At 46.0% G+C, this 23,069-nt stretch overlaps 1 protein-coding gene across 7 annotated transcripts in view; it reads right to left on the bottom strand.

The window, feature by feature from the left end:
• Nucleotides 1-23,069, bottom strand: part of ANKRD44 (ankyrin repeat domain 44) — a 195,330-nt gene that overhangs the window by 5,538 nt on the left and 166,723 nt on the right. For all 7 annotated transcript variants that reach the window (XM_036421408.2, XM_036421402.2, XM_036421405.2 and 4 more), the window contains 10 exons: nt 21,519-21,590; nt 16,796-16,997; nt 12,116-12,203; nt 10,596-10,713; nt 9,158-9,374; nt 6,217-6,304; nt 4,532-4,615; nt 3,324-3,469; nt 2,762-2,844; nt 256-338 (listed from right to left, as the gene is read on the bottom strand). In XM_036421408.2, coding sequence (XP_036277301.1) covers nt 256-338; nt 2,762-2,844; nt 3,324-3,469; nt 4,532-4,615; nt 6,217-6,304; nt 9,158-9,374; nt 10,596-10,713; nt 12,116-12,203; nt 16,796-16,997; nt 21,519-21,590 — 1,181 coding nt within the window. The remainder of the gene's footprint in view (nt 1-255; nt 339-2,761; nt 2,845-3,323; nt 3,470-4,531; nt 4,616-6,216; nt 6,305-9,157; nt 9,375-10,595; nt 10,714-12,115; nt 12,204-16,795; nt 16,998-21,518; nt 21,591-23,069) is intronic.

The following is a 23,069-nucleotide window of genomic DNA, read 5'->3' as shown; positions in this document are numbered from 1 at the left end:
TTACCATAGAAATATCAGCAAAGAAAAACACAGACCTCCCAAATCTCTATGCCAGCATATCAAAGTGAAGGCTCTAACTGAAACTGTCCAGCTGAGTCTGACTTGCAGGTGTGTGCCTAAACTTCACGAAGGAGAAGCGAGTCTGTGCTTTCCTGTGGGGCGCTCAGCCCCAGCCTGGCACAGAGCACACTTCACATTTGTTGAATACACGACTATGAATTTGGGTCTGAGTCCAACTCTCGCCATCATACTTACGTCTGCAGTGCATTGTTTTTGGCATTAATAAGGCTCTCGTCTTGTATCTTGTCAAGTATTAACAAGGCACATTTTTCATGACCCTAGGGAAGAAAAAGAAAATGATCAGAAACGCAGGACAGAGATTTGGAAAAGCTCTGGAACAATCAGTTCATTGTGCTCTAAATGTGAAGTGAATGCCCTCTGCCTGTATACATGTTAGAAGGCCATCATGTGAGTAATTCCTTTTTCTTCTAAAAAGCAAATAGCCCGAGGGCCCTAGATTCTTCAAGATTCCAAATGAGGCCCCATTAGGACTTGGTTAATATAAATCTGATCTGATACACTAATATTTCTAGGATAAGTTTTAGAACTAATGTCCAGGGAGCTGAAACCAACACGAATTCAGCTGGGTCAGCTGGTAAATAGGGAGGAGAGTTAGAAGAACCCTTCAACATCACTTTTTAAATGTAAGTCAAGTCCCATCTCCTTCCTCAAGTCTTCAGGATCAACCACTTCCCTGATCCATTTATCTTCAGAATTTGCATGTCGCCTATTATCTGTGTCACTTATCAGTTACTGCCTTCTATTGTGAAAGGAAGGATTCTTTTTCAAGAAAGCCTATTCATTCCCTCCTCGCCAGGGGAAATGAGCTCTGCGTCTTATGAGATCAGACAGTAATTTTAATTGATCAGTCAGAGGTGCTTTCATGGTTTCAGGCCTGCGTTCCATGAAGATACTGGCTTCCTGAGCCTTGTGACTCAGAGCATCAACATCAGCATCACCTGGCACTTAGCGACGTGGAATCTCAGGCCCCACTCCCACTCTCCTAAGTCAGAAGCTGAATTTTAACAATATCCTTAGGTGATTCAATGGCACAATGATGTTTGAAAAGCACTGCATTTACAGTCATGAAAACTACACCTTGAAACACACTTGATGAAACGGAGCACTTTTTTGCGGTTTCCCTGGGACTCCCAGGATGTGAAGTGAGAAAATGCAACCGATGAGAGGAACGGCTGAGCATGCTGGTGCCCCTGGGTACAAATAACACCTCTGATGCTGGAGCTGTCCTATATAATAAAACCCTAATATGTAAATCGACCGAACAGCCGAACAACCAGTTGCTATGATTTGCGCTGACCACCAGGGGACAGACACTCAACACAAGAGCTGCCCCCTGGTGGTCAATGTGCTCCCACAGGGGAAGCCAGGCTCATGGCTGGCAAGTGCAGTGGTGGTGGCAGGAGTCTCTCCCACCTCCACTGAAGGTGGACAGTAAGAAGAGAAAGGTTCTAGACTGCGAGAGCCCAAGACTCTGAGAGGAATGTCTGACTGCTGGCTTAGGCCCAGTCCCCAGGGGGAGTAGGCCTAAGCCAGCAGGCAGACATCCCCGAGGGTTCCTGGGCTGCGAGAGGTCACGGGCCTGGCTGGGGGATCTTCCCCCCGAGTGCATGATTTTCATGCACTGGACCTCTAGTACTGAAATAAACACCATCACTAGTGTCAGCTGGCATCATACCACAATGCCTTAGAAGGGAGACCCTTAAATATAACTTTAGAAATATCCACAGAGGTGTCATTCTGATCTACTACTGATGCTGTAAATAGTTAAGATTTCATTTTGGTCTTTAAAATGTTCATAGCCTCAGGCTTGATAATTTCACATTTAGAAATTTATGTTAAAGGAACAGGCTCCCTAAAACATTCCACCACAATTGTTAATTGTGTAGAAGCCTGTGTTTGAAAACAAGCAAATGTCTAATGGGAGGGGGTGGGCTGAGTGAAGGGTGGCACATTCCTAAGGTAGCACATACCAGGCATCTTCGAAAACATCATGAAATGTCTACAAGAAAGCTATTCGTAACATATGACTCAGTAACAAAAGCAGGTTGTATGTAGTATGATCCCACTTGTGTGAAATCACATTCCTATGTGCCATTTATCTCTTGCTAAAGCAGGAACCCCGAAGCAGTGAACACAATGCTATTTAAAAGCAAAACAAAAACAAAAAAACCCCAAAAAAACAACCACATACACAATGCATCCTTTGCATTGGACGAGGCACCAGAGAAAAGGGAGAGGGCAGACCTGCACACAAACACACTTATTGGCCTCACAGGAGAGCATTTTTGGGGCTGAGTTATTACAAGGCCTTCCAACGAGACAAAATGGGAACATGTGGAGCTGCTCGTATTCTAGAAGCCATGTATCTGAGGTCTTTATGTGTGTTTACAACCAAAATGTGGTACCACAGACACAGTGGCAGCGTCGAGCCAGACTGCAGCCAGCATGCAAGCGGCCAATGCCATGCTAAGCACGTCCTGTCCACCCATGTGATACGCCCTCACTCTTCCTCCTCCTCCTTTGCTTAGAGGGGACAACCTCCTGGGGAAATGGACCTCTTAATTAGGGGCCATGATACGCACTTTTGAGGTAGAATTAAGTGGTATTTATCATCACCATCGTCACCACCATTACTATTATTATTATACTGAATAACAGTGTTTCAAATCCCTTCGCATACTTTACTGCACGCCAAGTGCAAGGGTGTGTTCAAGTCCTTGTCCTTCACAGACAGGTCAGCCTGGGCGCTGTTCACCAGAAAGTCTATAAAAAACAAAACAAAAGAAAGCCACTCAGACCACATGCCAATTACATGCATCTTAAAGAGGTACCTACAGAAACATCAGATCTAAATTAGTGCGGCCCACACAACCCTACTTGATGTTTTTAAGGAAAAAAGGAACCACTTCTGGCCGCATTTGTTCTAGCCAAATCCAAGGCCTATAGGCATCCATTGTGATTGTCTATAGAGTTCTATTTCCAGGAACAATAACTCTGTGTTGCCTCTGGTTTCTCACTGTCGGGAGGTTTCCCTGCTGAGAGGTTGGCTGTCTTGGATCAGGCCCACCGGTCAGACAGTGCCGGGACTGTGGACAATGAGCCAGTGGAGCCGGTGGCTTAGGTGAAATGTTGGTCTTTTTGTGGGTGTACAGCAAGAGACTAATGGCTTTCCTGAGTGCCGTGCCTTTGGTGCTGGACGGGCACAAGGGGAAGTCCCGAGGGGACGTCCCCGGGGCACGTACCCACGGCGCCCGCCTGCCCGTTCTCCGCGGCCATCATCAGCGCCGTGCGGCCCGCGTCGTCGGCCGCGTTCACCTGGGCGCTGTGTCTCAGCAGGAGCTGCAGGCACTCCACGTGGTCGGCGAAGGCCGCGGCGTGCAGCGGCGTCCTGGCGAACAGAGCAGCAGTGTTAGCTTCCCGGGAGCCTCGCCCCGCTCTCTGTGCATGCCAGGAAACACGGGGTCCCAGAGATGGCCACGGGCCCCTCCGAAGGGTCACCGACGAGCGGGGGCAGGTGGTGGCCCTGATCATGAAATTAGCATCTTTGTTGACTGCTTTGTTGACACTTTCAAAATTACACCTAAATGTGTAGATCATTGGCTATTTTTCTAGAAACTATTGGCCTGTTAACCACTTCTAGGATATTACCCCCTAGAAACACGTGGGTCATAGGACCAGGCCCATGCTGGTATGAACCGCACCACCCTTTGAAATAGCAAAGTACTGGAAACAACCTCAATATTCTCCCATAGGGGGCAGGACGATTAAGTTATAACATATCCCCTCAGATGAGTAATATTCAGCTTTAAAAAGAACATGGAAAATCTAAGGGTTTTAGTGTGGGAAGATCTCCAAGGTGCACCAAAGCAGAGCATTGCTATAGAGTGCTCCATGTGCATACAAGGGACATAAGCACATGTATTTTACACATGTTTGTAGCGGTGCACAGACAACATGTGAGGGAATATACGAATTTGGAAGGGACAGTTTCTAGTGGCTTCCTCCGTGGAAGAGGCTGGGGCTGCTGGGCCGAGGAGGAAAACATCTTTTAAGTATATATCCTTTACCATACTTCATTTAAAAAACAAACAAACCATGCTTACATATTACTTTTCAATTTAAAAACTAAATGAAAGCTGAAACCGGTTTGGCTCAGTAGTAGAGTGTCGGTCTGCAGACTGAAAGGTCCCAGGTTCAATTCTGGTCAAGGGCATGTGCATTGGTTGCGGGCACATCCCCAGTAGGGGGTATGCAAGAGGCAGCTGGTCGATGTTTCTCTCTCATCGATGTTTCTGGCTCTCTATCTTTCTCCCTTCCTCTCTGTAAAAAATCAATGAAACATTTAAAAATAAAAAAAAATAAAAACTAAACAAAAGAGGTTTGGCCCCTCTGCCACCGCGGGGCAGAGACGGAGATTCGTGGAGGAGAGGCGTGTCCCCTGGCCACTCACCTGCCTTTGTCGTCTCTGCAGTTGACAATACTGGAATCTATGGCCCCCAGGAGCAGCGATGCACAGTTCTCATGGGCATTGATTCTAAAATGAAAGCGGATTGAACATGAAAAATCTCACCACTTAGAAAGCTATACACCCCCCCCCCCCCCAATCCATCTTTCCACACACTGCGCACCTAACAATCTGATAGTTGTTGTTTTGTAAATCTGATGCAAATATCTGTGGCCCATGTTCTGGTAAAATGTTTAAAGAAGATGATTTAGGCCCTAGGGGATACAAATGGACTGTATTTAACACTTCCTGAAGTGGGCGGTCTCCACTCTGAAGATTTGGGAGCACTGCCTGCTCCAAGAAGGGCTCAAGTTTGTTCATCTGACCTAAATGGCCTCCTCTGGATGTCTGAGCAGCAGTGGTGAGGAGGGTAGGACCTGAAGCTGAAGGTCATGGGAGGAGAAGCTCAGGAGGGCACCCTCTTTACTCAAGTTCACCAGGAGCCCTGCCAATCACTCTTGAATTTGAGCTCCACCCCCTCACAGATCCAAACAAATTATATCCAAGTTTTTAAAGGAAAGGGATTTATTAAAGTTCCTGGAAAGGTCCCGGGACAGTTATACTAAGAATCCACAGCCAGTGACAGCTGCTAATACACGAACAAGGACTTCGAGAAATCAATTAAGACAAGAAATTGTGAGCAATGACACCTCAGAATCTACATGGGCACAATTTGGAACAAAATAGATCCAGAGACATAGAAGCTTAGATTGTGGGATCTCCGAGGGAAGGCAGGGGAGGGTGGGTGGGTAGGTGGGAAGAGATCAACCAAAGACCTTGTCTGCACATATGCATCACCCATGGACACAGACAATAGGGTGGTGGAAGCCTAGGGTGGGGGGTGGGGAGTGGGCTACAAGAGGTCAATGGGAGAAAGAGGGGGACATATAAAGATTTAAAATAATAATATAATAATAAAGCCTTTAGGGCATCTGCTACTATAAAAAAAATTATGTTCATGGAATTGTGGAAGCCAAAGACAAAAAACTGGAGGGCAGGGATAGAGTGCTTCAAAGCTGTGAGAGTGCTGGCCACTCACATGACCTGTGCCAGAGCCAGCTGGTCAGGGAACAGGCTGCATCGACACAGGTCACCTGCCAACCTCAAGATCGTGTCCACCTGGTGCCCACGACCCAGCAGGCTGACATGGATGTCTGACTCACAGCCCCTGTACTCTCTGGACAATGGTTCACACACTGAGCTTGGAGCAGAAATTACATATAAAACACCTTACAGCATACGAAGTTAGGGAATTACAATACATGCAAAGTCTTCCTGGTCTAAAACGTCTTTCTAATCATTCAGGGGCCTATTTTTAGAATTTGGCTGACAGATGTGAAGCATACCTGAAGAGTATGGGTGTCAGGTGCCCCCCAGGCCACCCTCCATGCAGTTTCCCGCAGGTGGCATGTGAGCCTCCTGGGAACCATGACATTCCAGAGAAATCTCCTGGGAATCATTCACATTAGGGACCACACGTCCCTCTCAGACCTGTTTGCCTTTAGCGGCAAAATGGAACACTTTGGTCTTATCTGTCATGTGAAAGCCTTTTCCTTTCCCAAAGGGCAATTTCTCTACATGTCGTTAAAGGAATTAAAGCAGCACCATTGACTTCCGGCATCTCTACTTACATAGCACAGTGCAGTGGAGTGAAGGGATTGCCGATAAATTCGCGAAAACATTTCTGCTCCAGAAGTACCTCTATGCAGTTTTCATTACCTGCAAGGAAGCAAAAGAATTTAGGAAGTTTCCAAGAGAGAAATTTTGTCAACACAATCAATTTTTTTTTTTTTTTTGTCATTAAGAACTGAATTCTGGCTTATGAATTTTCCTGAATTGGATGAATGCTCAACCTCCATGGAATGAAATTCACCAAATGCCAGCATGTTATCGACTATGCTCACAGGTGTTCCGAGACACAATGAACAAATAAGACAATGAAGGCCATGTGGTCTGGGGGAGAGAACGAGATGGAGAAGGGACCTAATTCGCAAGCAGAATCGACTCTATGTTATGCTTAGCTCTTGACAGGCAGACAACTAACACACCTCAGTTTGCCCATATTTACAACAGGAAATTTCCCCTTCACCCATCTGAGTAGATTCACTTATAATTATGGACCCTCGTGAAGGGGGGAAGATGTGATTGATAGAAAATAGCAGCTGAAAGGATAAAATACTGAATGTGAACTACTGTATAAGTATTTAAAATGGCACCAAGACCAGCTCCTGGCAAACAATGTGTATCCAATAAATATTAAAAAAAAAAAAAAAAAAAAGTAGAGGAATGCATGTGAGGAATTATCTTCAACAAAATGACAAGTAGTTTCCAAATCAACTGAATTTATGTTAAGGCCTCAACTCTGTTGGCTTTCTTGTCATGCGATCCAAACAACTCTCTTGGGATCTGTGAGCCTCTGACAGACTCAACTACACAAAAGCTCAAAATTTCTGCATGGAAAATGACACCACAAACAAGGACCAGAGACAAATGACAGACTGAGAGAAAACACTGGCAGCACATAGGATAAGCAGGGAGGATTCCTATCTCTAAGACAAGGCCCTCCAGCCAAGCACAGGAGGAAAGAAAAACTCATTAAAAATAAGCAAGAGCTGGAAAAGGTCATTCCCAGAAGACAAAATACCAATAAATAAATACACTGTTAGACAGGGAAACACAGCCCAAGGTAACGAGATAACCTTTTCTGCCCTTCAAATCACAGAAAGGAAAGAGATGCTATCTTCCCGAGCTGGCAAAGGCTTGGGGAAACACAGGTTTTATACACGTTTGGGGGAGTAATAAATTACACCCTTCTTGCAAAGTAACATGGTGTCATTTATTAAAGTTAAAAAACACACATGTCCTCATCAATAGTCTCCTTCCGGAAACTTACTGGACAGAATTAAGGTACATATTATGAATGGACACACACTGTGCCTTGTTTTAAGAGGAAAAAACCTGAAAACAATCCGAATGTCCATCCCAGAGACCCGGCTGAATAAATAATAAATTGTGATACACATGCATCGATATTGATTTATCTGCTATGCAATATGCTACCGAGATCAATTGTTATTGATACACAATAACTTGCAGGATCTTTACAATAGAATGTGTATAGAAGTAGATGCGGACAAAACCGGCTCCGCCTCCGGATCCCGGATTTCTCTTCTGCCGTGACCTTCGATCAGCCTCACTGAGCAAGCCGGTCAGAGCCTTCCAGTTGATGGTTATCAGTGTTCCATAAAACCGACCATAAATGTTTTTGTTAGTAACGGCCAGCATGCCTTGGCAAACAGAATAAAAATTAACCTGGTGATAGAATCCATTATGGACCATCTTCCGTTGCAAGACCACCAAGAGTATGGTCCTGGCACCACTGCATTCTTTGTTTTTTTTTCTTTAATGTTTTTATTGATTTTAGAGAAAGGAAGGGAGAGGGACAGAAAGATAGAAACATCAACAGGAGGGAAACATTTACTGGCTGCCTCCTGCACATCCTCCACAAGGGTTTGAGCCTGCAACCAGGGCATGTGCCCTGACCAAGAATGGAACCAGTGACCTCCTGGTTCACTGAGCCACACAGGCCTGGAACTACTGCACTCTTGACTGCATTCTTTGTCCCTTTGCCTTGTCAATCGTCAGTGCCTGAGTTACATCATAAAAAAATATTGTAACAGGTGTTAGCGGAGAATCATCTGTGCTGAGTGCTGGGCTGTCTGTCCGCTCTGACCCTACCTCCCTGTAAGGAAATGATCCTGTAATCATTCCTGTTACAATCTGTGGAGTTGCCTGCATTGTTTGTCATCTGCCCGTTCAGGTGGCCATTATACCTGTGTCCCCCTCCCCGCCGCCCAACCATGTTAAATAAACAACAGCAAAAAAAGAAAGCTACAGAATGATAGTTGTTCTATGATCCTAGTTTAAAAACACAAAAACAGGTACACATACATTTGTATTTAATTATATCCTCAAGGGGAAGGTATTAAAGGTGCACACCAAATTACACCAGTAAGCGAGCCTGGAAATGGAGACTTAATTCTACCTTAGACATGTCAATATTTTTTGAAATTTATGACGAGCTTGCATTTCTTTTTTTATTCAAATAAATGAAATTTGGGGGAAAAAATGTTAGGTCTTCTGAATTATAAGTGCGACAAAAATAAATGGGAGGAATAATATATAAAAGAGGAAATGCCCAAAGACAAATCAGTTGAGAGTCTGACTGGTAGTCAACTGTAGCAGGTGTTAGCTGTGTTATTGTAATTCATTGTAGGATCCCCGGTTATATGATGTAGATCAGAAACCTTCATTAAAACTGGTTATTCAGTTCATTAGAAGTTCTGATTAGGAGTTTTATGTTATTAATTAGCAAAAAGAGAGAATGTTAATTTTTATCCCATTGAGGCATCATAGTGGCCAGGAAGGGAAACATACTTAAAAAGCAGAAAAAAGGTGTCTCGGATGCAGCAAGATTGGGAATCAAGGCGGCCATCGTCGTGCTGTTTTCCCTCCCCCGGGGTCCCAGTGGAGCAGGGTTCAGAGGGAACCGCGGGACTCGGTCGCACTCACCATTGTAACAGGCCCAGTGCAGCGGCGTGTAGCCCTGGTTGTCCTTGAAAGAGCAGTCTTCCTCCGATAGGGCCATCTGCAGCAGCTCGCTCAGCCACGTGGCGTGGCCGCGGGCCGCCGCGTAGTGCAAGGGGGTCCTCCCTCTGGCGTCTTTGCAGAGGATAGAGACCTCTTCCTCCAGCAGCATTTGCACACATTCCTCGTGGCCCGACATGATCTGATCGGTTGCCGTTGAGAACACAAAACAAAGTCAGAAGGCCAGCCGGCCCGGGATGTGACACAGGTGGCTGAGTGAGGCTGGGCTCAGAGTCAGAGGACATCAGTGCCCGGGCTTTAGGGCGGACAACCCAGCCAGATTCATAGCAGAAAAGTCCATGTGGACATCAGCATTTGGGAAACATCTCGACCCTCCAGACATAACCAGGAAGAGTATCATGATACAGTGGGACACGTGAGCGTTAGAGCCAGGAAGGTGTGAGTTAAACCCTGGCTTCCCCTAGGAAAGCCTGGACAAGTCGATTCACCTGTCTGTCTCGTTCCGTTTACCTGTATATGGGGATGGTGATAAGGACCCCACGAGTTGTTGTGAGGCCTGACGAGATGAGGTACATAAGGCCCCAGCCTGCTGCATGGCCCACAGGAAGCCCCCGAGAAATAAGGACTAAGATGATCACTTTGACCCTGAGAGTTCCTCTCCTTTCCCCTGACCATGGTGTTTGGCACCAGCCCCAAAGAGCACTTTCATTTCGGCTTTTGTTTGATTTTGTTTCCTCAACATGCTTTAAGAAACATCTCAGCAGATGTATACAAAAAAATTGTCACAGGATGCATATTTCACGTGGCGAATGGGTCCACAATTAGACACAGCAGGGCTACTCAAACACTAAGTGATCATTGGAATAAATTATGATGCACCTGCATGCAACGGACCATTAAAAATGATAGAGCAGGAAAATATTTACTTGATAGTCTAAAAGAAAAAAAGTAGGTTCCAAATAGTATCTTCAATATTCTCTTTTAAATTAAAAAAATAAATAAATCTATATGCAGAAAAGAAGATTTGATATATAAACCAAAAAACGGCTATCTCCAGGAGGTAGGATTACTAGTGATTGTAACTGTCTTCTCTGTGCTTTGAAAAAAATATTTGCAAATTTCCTATGCTGTGCAAGTAGTTTGTAATCAGCAAGTAGAAGCAATTCTACCAACAGTGGGAGATCGTGGTTCTGTTACAGTCTACCATGAAATCGCAAGAGCAGGACCTCAAAGTACCTGCCACTATTTCACTTGTGCAAAATATTGTGTCATTTCTTTTAGACCGACTGAGTCTCATTAGTTATCTAAGGAAACAACCTTTTTACTAAAAACTCATGGGAAGTAAAGAGGAAGCGTGCTCATTCCAAGATGGCCTGACTGAGGCAGAGGAAGAGGTACGTACCCCTCTGTGCAGAGCTGTGCACCCCATGATGTCAACAGCATCCACATTCGCTTCCTTTTCAAGTAACAACGAAACAGCATCAATGTGTCCATATGCCACTGCCAGCATCAGTGGAGTTCTAGGAGAGAGATAGGTTAGACTTTTTAGAAGAAAATTAAAACAAAATGCACATTACTTCCAGTGGAAGGCCCTCCTTCTCTTTGTCACTCTGTCTCTTTCTCTAATAATAAAAGCATAATATGCTAAATAGACCAGACAGCCGAACGACCATCTGGAAGACCTTCCTGACAAATCTAGGGCCGTGAGGGGCAAGCCCATTGCATGAATTCCGTGCATCAGGCCTCTGGTATAAATATTATGTATGTATCTTTCTGCCTCTGGCATCTAATGGCCACATGGAACGCTGTCAGTGGAATGACTGATACGGATGGGGCTGGGAAAGGCTCCTCAGGATGGTCACTGTGTTCCCATCATTCTCAGAAGCATTTCTAAATGCCAACTGAGCAGGGAGCGTGTACATGAAGGAGGCCATCTCGCTCCTACAATATAAGAGTAATTCTACCTTCACAGTGTTCTGTGTTGGCCTTTGCTCAGTGTTTCACTTGACCAAAGCTTGCTGCCTTCCAGAAAAGCCTGGCAAACCCAGAGGAAGGAGCAGGGAGCCAGGGTCCAGGAGGGGGCGTTCTAGCTCCCACTTCGACACTAACTCACATGCCTGGGTGAGACACTCTGCCTTTCCTGTCTGTAAGAGAAGACTGGGGGCAGGGACGGGCTACCAGGTGGGAAGGACTTGGTAAGAACAAACCCAAGGAAGGAGGCACATGTGAAGGATTTTTATGAAGGAGGTAACTTCTTGAGGCCATTGCCATTATTAATATGAACATGAAAATGTAGCAGCTTCAAAAGAGGGTAAAAGGCATAGGAAGAAGGAGCCAAGGAGGTCTGGTTTTAAAAGACCAAGGGACATGGCCCTAGACATACAAAGTTGGCTCTTTTTATCAACACACACACACACACACACACACACACACACACACTGCTCTTAGGTAGATTCTCCTAAGTCCCATTGTGACATTCTTTAGAGTTAGTAGAGCTATTGCAAGCATCATAAGCTGCGTGTCCTCCATATGTTTCCCATCCCTGTGTATACTCTGACATGAAGCTGCCTCATTATTCCAGGGTCCTCAGCCAATGAATTTCACCCAAACAGGTACCCCCCAACCTCAAGCTCGGCAGTCAGCCCTCCCATCGGCTAACGGTCCAGGGGTCCTCAAACTTTTTAAAGTGGGGGCCAGATCATGGTCCCTCAGAGAGCTGGAGGGCCGGACTATATGAACTACTAATTCCTACTGTGATACCTCGGCTGCGCTCACTGCCCAAAAAACCTGGCGGGCCGGATCAGACTCCTCTGCGGGCTGCATGTGGCCCGCGGGCCGTAGCTTGAAGACGCCTGGACCCAACCAACCATCATCCACTGTGACCGAAACCAACCGCCGGCCCGGCCCAGGGGGCACACTTACTGTCCTTTGGCATCTTTCACGTTAACCACTTCCGGGTTGTCTGCGATTTCTAGTAACAGCCGCAGACACAGGGTGTGGCCATTAATCACTGGAAGAGAAAAGAACAGACATCCTGTTAACAAACCCACAGGACCACACACATCCCTCCAAAGTGAGGTCTGTCTGGGCTCTAAATCATTGGTCCTCGATCTGCTGTCCCGGGGCTGACTTTACTCCTCCGTCTTCTCCGTTCTCCCCAGCAGGGCACCCTGGCCCTTACGGAACTTGTCCCTGGTTCATGCCTTGAGGGTTATTTTCCCTTAAACACCATGTCTTTTTTTCTTTTTTTTCTTTTTTTTCCCAAATCCTTTTTTTTTCTTTTCTTTTTTTTTTCATTTCTCCCCACTTTGCAGTTCTTTTTGCTCTTCTGAGAGTCACACAATACTATACAATCCGGTGTCCTGCCTGCCTTCAGACCTTTTTAAAAAGAAGGAAGAAGGGACAGGAGAAGGGAGGGAGGAAAGAGAGGAGCAGGGACAGAATGGGAGGAGGAGAGGGGGAGGAGGTAAAGCAGAGGAGAGTGAGGAGAGGAAGGGAGAGAGCGAACGGGTCCTGCTATTATTCCCTGTCACTGTGCATTCAGTGGCAGGCACCCGAGTAACAGCTCTGAGTGACGAGCAGAGACTTACAGCAAACCCTCAGGCCTGGGAGGGGTACAGAAGCCCCACCCCCTGCAGGGGCACCTCTGTCCCAGAGTTCCTCAAGCCACAGCCTGACCGTGTCTCATGCATGGAGGAGGAAAGGCGGGGAGCGGGGGGGAGCTCTCCACACTCCTGGTCCCCTCTGCCCCCTGCCCTCCCCTCCCTTCCTCTGCCAAGGTCTCCTCGCTGCTTCCCAGGTGCTACGGGGTTCCCACCCCTAATGACCAGCAGTCACAGCGAGGACTGGCAATGGGCAGGAGATGCAGCCAGGACACTGCTGTTGGCCTCGACCATCTGGGGCACAATACATAGACACCCCTTATGACAGGGGCAGACGCAGAGTATTGGGGACCAGCTGGAATGGTAAGAAATATGAATCATGCCCTGTTAACCAGGATTGTTTTGTTCTGATTAAAGAAGGCACATTCTCACCTGGCTGGGGCTGCAGGCGGGAGCTGCCTGTTCTCTTGGAGTGATGAACTGCCTTGTTGCCAAAACCAGAGCCACCAGCCCTTTGAAGACCCCAGCCTTTGCATGCCATGCTGCAGGCCTTTGCAAATCTCCAGCCAGATTGCATTCCCTTTCCCCGTGTAAGCCTTGTCCTTCTTCCCAATAGAAGCAGCTGGCTTATATGGGGGAGGAGGGGCAGAGCAGATTTTTGTGGGTGACCTGCTGCTCCCTCATGCTGCTGGCAGGATTGGAATATATGTTCACATATGATGCAACCCTCTCTCTGCTTCACCTGCTCAAGGAGGGACAGGCAGCCGGACCCCTTGCCAGTTACACTTACACAACCAGGCGTGATGCTTCCTGTGGGGGACAGGGAGGGTGCTTCGGGTGCTGGAAGGCCACCCTCCCAGGAGGACAGTCGGGAGGGGGGGGCAGCTCTCTGCCCCACCCCACTCCCCGTTTGTTGAATGCCACCCACAGCCTCACCCAGAGGAGGCTGAGGACAAGCAATGTGTGCGTTTTCAATCGTCACTTTCTCTCCTCTGAGCAGTGAGAACACTGTAGCATGCATTGCATTTGCCTCCATGTGGATGGGGGAGAAGGGAAGAGATGTAGACGCAGCGACATTAGGTTAAAGAGGCATCCGGGAAGAGCTGCATCTTCCTACAGTCCTTCTATCGGATGCCAGTCAGGAGCGAACGCTAATTTAACAAGGACACGTTTTTTCAGGGACAATACATATCAGAATGAGCTCACGTTCACTGACACCACTCCGCTGAGCCAAAGCAGAATGCCCACGTTCTGCAGACCGCTGCGTTCAGCTCGTTCTCAGATTCATTTCTGTATCTCGGGAGGAAAGCTGGGGACTGGAGTACAGGCATGGTACTGTGCTTGCTGTTGGGCTGTTTCCTTTGTTTTAAGGAGCGCATTCAACCTGTGACCACTGGTACCGCCTGCAGGCGAGCGGTTTACGTGTGCTTCAAAGGAAAGGATCAGCAGAGGCCTGGCAGCTAAGTGCTAAGGCAACGGGTCCCCAACGCAGAGGGAGGCTCAGGGGAGGGTGACTGACGCCTCCTTCTTCATCAACCTGACACTCTTTGCAGGCTCATAACCATCATAGTTCCAAGGATATTTGATTTTTGGCTAAACAGAAAAAGGGGGAATCATCTAAGTTCCTATCCCTGGGCCAGTATGTTGCAGAGCAAACCAGTACCCACTGTATTTATTGTTGTTGTTGTTGTTGTTTTTTGGGGGACGAAGAGGGTACTACAGCTTTTTGAACTGAGCTAATAGCCCTCAGGTAAGCATAAGGCCCCTTTGCAGAAAAGCACAGACAAACTGGGATTCTTGTTGGCTCCCCACACTTGACATTTCCCCAATGGCTAACATCTCCTTGGCTGTGCAGGGTCAAGTCCAGCTTTGTCTGAGACTAGCCCCGCCTCTGCCTCCCTATGAGTGACAGCGACTTTCCATGCTGCTCAAAGACCACAACTGTCATTGCAACTAGCTGTGCCCAAACCTCTGGTACCCGTTCTGGCTCCTGCGCCTCAGTATTCCCAGGGTGTGAAACAATAGTAATAAAAAGTTGGCCTTCCAAATGAGTTGGAAAAGATTCGGGCTAAAGCTTGCACATTGCAGACATTTTGTGAACAGAGTGGAATGACAGCCGGTGTTATCCAATGAATGACTTGAGGGAAATCCAAAAGGAGTGAATCGGCTTGACCACAAGAGGGCTCCATTGGACCACAACCTCTGCCGTGGCAAATGAGGGACCGTGATTATTTTTCACGGTTCACTGTTTACAAGAGTGGTTCTCCACAATGAAAATAAGGCCCTTTGCCCTAACCGGTTTGGCTCAGTGGACAGAGCGTCAGCCTGCGGACTCAAGGGTCCCAGGTTTGATTTCGGTCAAGGGCATTTACCTTGGTTGCAGGCACATACTCAGTAGGAAGTGTGCAGGAGGCAGCTGATCGATGTTTCTCTCTCATCAATGTTTCTAACCCTCTATCCCTCTCCTTTCCTCTCTGTAAAAAATCAGTAAAATATATATTTTTTTTTTAAAAAAGAAAGAAAATAGGGCCCTTTGTTATTGTCAGGAAGTCCCTGGTAACTAAGGCAGATGCTTGCCTTAACAGTAGGCAGCCAATATTTTAAAAGAAATAAATTTGAACTTTAGAATAATACCAAGGATGTCTGGACTATCAAACTTTATAATGCTGTACAACATTACCAAAAAAGACTAAATGTGGATACAAAATAAGAATTTGCAATTTAACCAACAACTCCTGATCTCATGACTAAAGTTTTCTTCCAGTAATAATTGTTACCAGGTAATTAGGCAACAGCCATATATATATATTTTTTTTCCTATCTCCATATTGTTCTTCTTCAGTAGTTTGGAAATTCAGGCTTGTAGGTAGAAATACTTCTACAAATTCTAACCTTCTGAGAAAATTTTCCTAAGTAACAAGATCATTACATCTTCTGGAAAACCAGCTTTACTCTTTGCTTCCTCAATATGCTCATTTTATGGTGTCAGACAATGATTTCTCATCCTAAGACAATATTTATGATCCTGATCAAAGGCAGATATCATTGAATCCCTGACCCCAAAGGAAGGTATGCCTTCACTGAGCTACAGTCTCTCCCTATCACCTTACATCTAGCAGGGCCCTGATACAGTTTAATTTTACGTGTATTAGAGAAAAATCCCAGAAAAGACAATTACCTCCTTTGTGATACCCACATGCACTTTTTAAGAGTACTTTTTTACACCCGAGGCACCAAGAATTGGAGGAAAAACTCAGAGGCATCATTAGGCTGGCAGAATGGTGCGCTGATTAGGCCGCTGTCTGGTGACTTTGATGAAATCGCCCTGACATGTCATGAGTTTCCCACTTTAAATGCTGTGTGACTTCGTTCTATGTAATTTATTTGGAGATCACATTGGGCCTTGCCCTTTTCCAGAAAGCTTTGCAATGGCTACTAGCCAAAGGCTCTGAACTCTCTTTTGAGTGAAGACCAGGTGGAGCACAGAGGATTTTTAGAGCTGGATTCACAGTATTGTATTCTGTACAATGCTGTAATAATACACACATATCACTCTACATTTGTCCAAATTCACAGGATGCACAACAGCAAGAGTGAACCCTAATGTACACTATGGACTTGGGGTGGGGATGAGGTGCTGATGTATTATAGGTTCATGAATTGTAATGTACGTACCACTCACATGGGACGTTGATAATGGGAGAGGCCATGCATGGGGAGGGGGCAGGGGGTGCATGGGAAATCTCTGTACCTTCCTCTCAATTTTGCTGTGAACCTAAAACTGCTCTAAAATAAATAAATAAATCTTTAAAGGAGATGCCAAAGCTCATCTGGCCAGAGAACACCAATCACTTCAACATTGATAGGAAACCCAGGGTTGTGGAAGAGTGTAGGCATACCTGATGCAGGAAGAAACGATTTTGAAAATTGGGACGAAAGAAGATGCTGCCCACCTTTTACTCAGCTCACGAGTCGGCTAACCACTCTGGGCGAGACCCACCTGAGGCGTGCAGAGGGGTCCTTTTGGTGACGTCGTCTTTCACGAAAATGGACGCGCCCTGGTTGATGAGCGCTTCCACACATTCCGTGTGGCCCCTGAAGGCAGCCAGGTCCAGCGCGGTGCGGCCCTTCTCGTCCCGGATGTCCAGGTCCACCAGGGACTGCAGGAGCACCTCCAGGGCCTGGTGGTGCCCGTTGTAGGCCTGCAAAGGGGAAGCCGGTGATACAGGTGCTCCCTCGCCTCGGACCCCACCGCTCTGCCAGGGAGGGGCGAGGCCTCCAAGGTCACAGACAGAGGCCACGCAAGGAGCACCTCAGACAGACACTCGGGATAAAGGAAAACACCGGGAACCAAAGAGTGAGATTGGAAAATCAAAATGCGTGAAATGCACGGCTATGTATGAATTCCTTCGTGTCCTTTTTCTTTGGTCAAAATAATTTGCCCCAGAGGCTCCGAATGTATGTATGGATTCATGTATTTGTATCTATTGATCATCTCACCCAATACAAGCCAGCAACTGAATAAATTAATATATTCTTATATCTGCCAGGTCAGGCTAACCGTACTGACATGATCAGAATCCCCCACCCCCACCCCCTGGAAATTATCCTGCTAAATCTGGAGCAAAAGGTTACCAAATACACGTGTCTTCATAACTCAGCAGAGGCATACAGACCTTGCTGCGGTTGGATATTTTCATTTCTAGCCATGTGACCCTGGGCGAATTTTTTAATTTCACTTAGTTTGTTTCTATAAAAGGAGAGCTATACAAGGAGCCTTGCAGGGGGAATAAAAAAAAGAGAGAGATAAAATTGCACAGGCTTTGCATCATACCATGTACACAGGTGATGCTTCCTCCTCTCCCCTGTACTTCCTCCATTGATTACAATGAAAACACAGACAGAAGAGTGGAGAAACGCTGTGTAGCAGCGCCAAGTTTGGACTCTGTATGAGGTCCTACGCTATGTTAAGGGGAAGAGCCTTCATACTAAAAAACAAAAGTCTGAAAGCTGATTTTTATCAAGTCTATGGGGTAAAAAAATCTCTGTACACACCAGAGAAAGGGCATTAAAATAAAGAAAAGGTGTAGCCCTGGCTAGTTTGGCTCAGTGGACAGAGCGTCCGCCTGCGGACTGAAGGGTCCCAGGTTCGTTTCTGGCCAAGGGCACATGCCTGGGTTTCGGGCTTAATCCCCAGCAGTATGATGTGCAGGAGGCAGTCAATCAATGGTTCTCTCTCATCATTGATGTTTCTATCTCTCTTCCTCTCTGAAATCAATAAAAATATTTCATTTGTAATGGCAGCAACTGATTCTGACTTCACGCCAGGGGAAAGGACTCCACATGAGTAATAGCAGGCTCTAGTTGCCATTTGCAAATAGTGATCCTTCCGGGCCCATTACGACTGGGACAAAAATAGCAAACATTTTCACGTCTGTCACTATGACAGCCTAAGAAAACAGAACCGGCGATTCACAAAGCACATAAGCACATGCGTGTCTATAAAGCATGACAGCGGACACGCTTAGATTTAATAGAGAAGACACACAACTCAGGAAGGCAGCCGGCGTGGAGGCATCGCAGGCGCATAAGCAGGGTGCTGTCAGCTCCTCTAAGAGGCCCTTTGAGCCTCACAGCAACAGCTAAACCCATTAACGTGTCCAAGCTAAAGAGGCTTTATGTCACAACAAAGCGGAGTGAACTCTGCTGGTAGCTGGAAAAGCTTCAGAATTCCATCCTGTATTTTCTTCTGTACCAGGTGCTCGAAACGTCCCTTCAAGACAGGATGGTTGAAAGTCTGAGTTTATCTACAGAATCCTGGTTTTGGCCTTCAGTCTAGTTCAGCGATTTTCAACCAGTGTGTCGCAAGAATTTTCAAAACATGCAATACCTGACTGCTTAGTCAGGAGCACTGACCTCTTTTCCCTTAGATTGTCAGATAAAAATACGACAACAGTAAATGCAACAAGAGCCATCCGGTGTGAGAGAATCAAATGCATACCTATTTTGTTGTTGTTAGGCCATAACAAATACAGAGGCCAAAAATACATCTGTGTGTGTGTGCGCGCTGCAGAAGTCTACAATAGTAATTAGTTTGTGTGATTTCCATAGGTTGGAAATCACTGGCCTAGTTTCCAGCTCCTGAATTTTAGCACGCATATGCATTATAATACAGAACTGAAGAGACACAGGGATGTACTGCACCTCAAAGGCAAGGGGGGGGGAGGGGGAGAATAAAGGTAACTGTGATTAGACCAGAACGTTCGTCTATCTTCACACTTCATAGCTTACTCAACCCTATGGAATTCTCTTTGATGGTTAATGCATGATTCAGTCTTGAGACAACTGCATGGCGTTTGGGGTCTATTGAAAGAGCGTACAACAAAGCTTTAAGCTCCCTCAAAGAGACTCGGTAGTCAGCAGTACACGATGAAAACTGTCCTATTTTCCTTTCTATTCCCGTCATCTTCCACCAGGTGGTCAGTAGGTAATTCCACAAGTAATTTCCGAAATAACAAAAGGAGGAAGCAACTCACAAAAGAACAAACACGCTGGTTCAAAACAGCACGTAGTAAGTTGGCTTTCAACAGACAACCCGGCGCAAGCCTTTGCTGCAGGGAGCCAACGTCTTAAGTCTGTTTCACGAAATTCCTTCCATCTCGGTAGGTAACACATATTTTCAGAATGTGATTAATTTCTCTGAACTTTTTTGGCTGGAACTGAGGACACCGAGGAGAAAGAAGTTGGGGTCCTCACAGAATCCGCACCACAATAGGTCCATCTGCACATCTGGGCAGCGGGAGCCCTCATTTGCATAGCCCTGCTTCCTGGCTTAATTTTTTTCTTTTTTCTTTTTTAAAAATATATTTTATTGATATTTTACAGAGAGGAAGGGAGAGAGATAGAGAGCTAGAAACGTCGATGAGAGAGAAACATTGACCAGCTGCCTCTTGCACACCCCCTACCAGGGATGTGCCCGCAACTAATGTACATGCCCTTGACCGGAATTGAACCTGGGACCTTTCAGTCCACAGACTGACGCTCTACCACTGAGCCAAACCGGTTTCGGCATGGCTTAATTTTTTCAAGTGGCTGAAAATGCCTGTGAAATCCCTGGCTTGTCACCCTGGAGGCTGGAATCTACCAGGACAGAACCCGGGCTTTGCTTAAGGCAACAGCTCCAGCTACAGACACAGTCAGCACATGTCAATAGAAGATGGCATCATGTGAACCATGGGGAGGGTGACGCTGCTGATTGTGCACAGGCACCAGGCACTGTCTCACTGCTACACGTGTTAGCTCATGTCATTCCCCCAACGACCCTGGGATAGAGGTACTGCCATTCTCCACGTGTGGTGGGTGGAGAAACTGAGGCACAAGAGGTTAGGTACTTAGCCAAGATCATACAGCAAATTAATTAAGTTGGAAAGGGTTGGGGGACCCTTAACTAACTCATGCTTTTTAAGTTACTGGTGGGGAACCCAGGTCCAGGTGAGCTGCTAATGAGGAGTCTGGTGGCTGGGACCTTCTCGCTGCGGCACTTCCCCGCCCGGCCAGCTACAGCACTCCCAAAGCCCACCCTGTCCTTCCAGGACTGGAAACCCAGAGAGCTTAGCAGAGCACCAGGCATACAATAAGCACTGAACAATCCCTTTTTAAAAATGAATGAGACATTACCACCATTTGTCCACCTTCCAGAAATTAAATACCATGGCTGACATGTACACATAAGGAACTGTTTGACATTGAAATTGGATCTCAAAAGAACTGTTGGCCCAGAAAGAAACTCATTACAGATTGATTTATATGCCTTTCAGCATAACGATTATTGTTTGTCTCATTTTCGGTTCTTGTAAGTATATTTCCAGTAGGACATGATCTTACTCATCTAGGAGAAATGGTGAACAACATAGATTGTTGAACAAGTACAGACCCAGAGATAAGGAGCTATGGGTCAGACTGTTGGACCTCAGAGTGGGGGTGGGGATAAAAGGAAGAAATCAACCAAAGAACTTGTGTACATACATATGAGCCTAACCAGTGGTCAAAGACAATAGTGGGGTGAGGGCATCGGTGGTGGTGGGGGGCAGGGATTAGAATGAGGGGTTGAGGACAAATATGTGATACCTTAATCAATAAAGAAATTTTAAAAAAATGAATGAGAGATGACAAAATTTCTAGAAGCTGAGAAATCCCTTCTCAGATAGAAGGAGGCTTGGCAGTGCACTCAACCCCACTCTCAAGGATTCCATCTGAGGTGCCCTTTCCAACAAGCCTCTTGGGGGTGGCTAGTGCTGTCTGGGAACCCTCAAAGTTGGGGTAACTGCCCCAGGCACAGCCGATGGTGGGGCAGAGATTTCAGAGAGCAACCTTTAGAGCAACCGATCCTAAAAGCCATCTGCTGTGAATGTTTTTCATGTAAACATCCCACCACCCACCCACCTTTTCCATTCCAATCCGTCTCCAGGAGCAAAGACGTATGCACATTTTAACCTGATTTCACTGGACTCAGCGTGTGTGTGCGTATGTCAGTGGGTGTGTTGGTGGGAGTGATGGAGGGTGCTGAGGTGGGTGTCAGCAGAGGTGCCTGAGCCTTTACCGGGCACTGTTTCCATTGTCAGCTACCTCTGCACGACTGTGCTTTCGTTGTAAGAGCAGCCTGGTTTTAGGAACGCTTTGGTTCTTCCTGTAACAAGCGAAGTTGCCCACAGAATCTCACTTACAGCCAAGTGGAGCGGACTCTTGGTACCACCCGGATCTGACTCTTCAAAACCGCCGTTGGTTCTTTCCAAAAGCTGTGGAGAGGAAGGAAAACAACAGGACATCAGTGCAGTCCGCAAAGGGGGTCCTACTTCATGGGTGCCAGTGGGAGCACAGTGAGGAAGGTGTCAGGGACTGAAGATATTGTGCAACTTATCCGCAATGGAAGAAACCTGATATAGCCCGTCCAATCAGACCTAAGATAGCAATCCAATCAAAGACGCTGAGGTTTCAATCTCTAGAACAGTGGTTCCTGACCTTTTTGTGGCCATGTCCCACCTAAAAGCATCTCTAAAATCCCGATGCCACCCGTGTCCCCGTGACAAATAATTCTTAGTTTTTAAAAAGTGAACTCCTAAAAGGCCATTAACTTGGTCTAAACAAGCTTCCAAAGAACATGGCTTTCATGAAAGAGAAAAATAAAAGAACAAAAGGACAGGTGAAGCACTGAAGAAGAAATCACTAAGGAATTATTTAAAAAATAATAATAATATAAAGTGAAATAAAAAAAGCAAATAAAATGTCAAAATATGTAATAGAGAATTGAAATGCATAAATATGTCACAATATATATTTATACTAGAAGCCTGGTGCACGAATTCATGCATGCGTGGGGTCTAGCCAGCCCTCCCTGATAGGAGCTGATTGGGCCAGGTAGGCCAGGGGAGGGGCCATGGGCAGTTGGTTGGCCAGCCCCACCCCCTAGTTGAACTCTTGGTGGAGGGGACAATTTGCATATTAGCCTTTTATTATATAGGATACACACTGAGTAGCCAGATTATGATGTTCAGAGATCATCATAATCTGGCCACTCACTGTATTTCTGGAGAACAGCCTAGAAAGGTCCCCTCTTCTGGACCTCAAGCAATCCAGTAAGCAACTATCTTTAAAAATCAAATCTTTTTCTGCTCAAAATAGCCAGCATGGTTTCTGTGTCCTTCAACTGAATCCTGGCCGATTCAAAGATAATAAAGATTGTTATAGAACTTGTGCTAATGGGGGTGCGAAGGGGAAATCAGACTCCATACACTGGAAAGCAAAACTTCCTAAAATTCATGTTCCCCATTTTTCTCCCTGAAAAGCTCAAAGTTATTGGGGGGGAGAGGGGAAAAGGATGATACCATTTTCAATTATTTTTTTTTTAAATTGCATTGGCATGACTACATATGCAGAGAAAAGGCCTGGACATACATACCCTACAATGAAGAGCACAATAACCTGAACGTGGGGTTATATAGGGTTTTTACTTTCTTTTTTATTTTTCCTGACCTCACTTTGCAGTGACTGTAGTTTCCATAACCAGAAAAACACTAAAGCTCTTTCTATTCAGAAAAAAAGCCATTAACCTTCCTTTTCATTTAACAAATGATGTCCACAGACCCCAGATCATTCAGAATTCTTCTCCAGTCAATGCACATGGGGGAAAAATGTTTGGAGTCTTTGGTAGATCAAATAACCATGTAAAACATAACATCTAAAAGCACACCATTTCAGTATCGCAAATAGTACAACAC

This window comes from Pipistrellus kuhlii, unplaced genomic scaffold (genome assembly GCF_014108245.1).
Source record: "Pipistrellus kuhlii isolate mPipKuh1 unplaced genomic scaffold, mPipKuh1.p scaffold_m20_p_7, whole genome shotgun sequence".
NCBI classification, from domain to species: domain Eukaryota; kingdom Metazoa; phylum Chordata; class Mammalia; order Chiroptera; family Vespertilionidae; genus Pipistrellus; species Pipistrellus kuhlii.
Note: the sequence above shows the minus strand (reverse complement) of the source record. Positions and strands in the feature narration are given on the sequence as shown.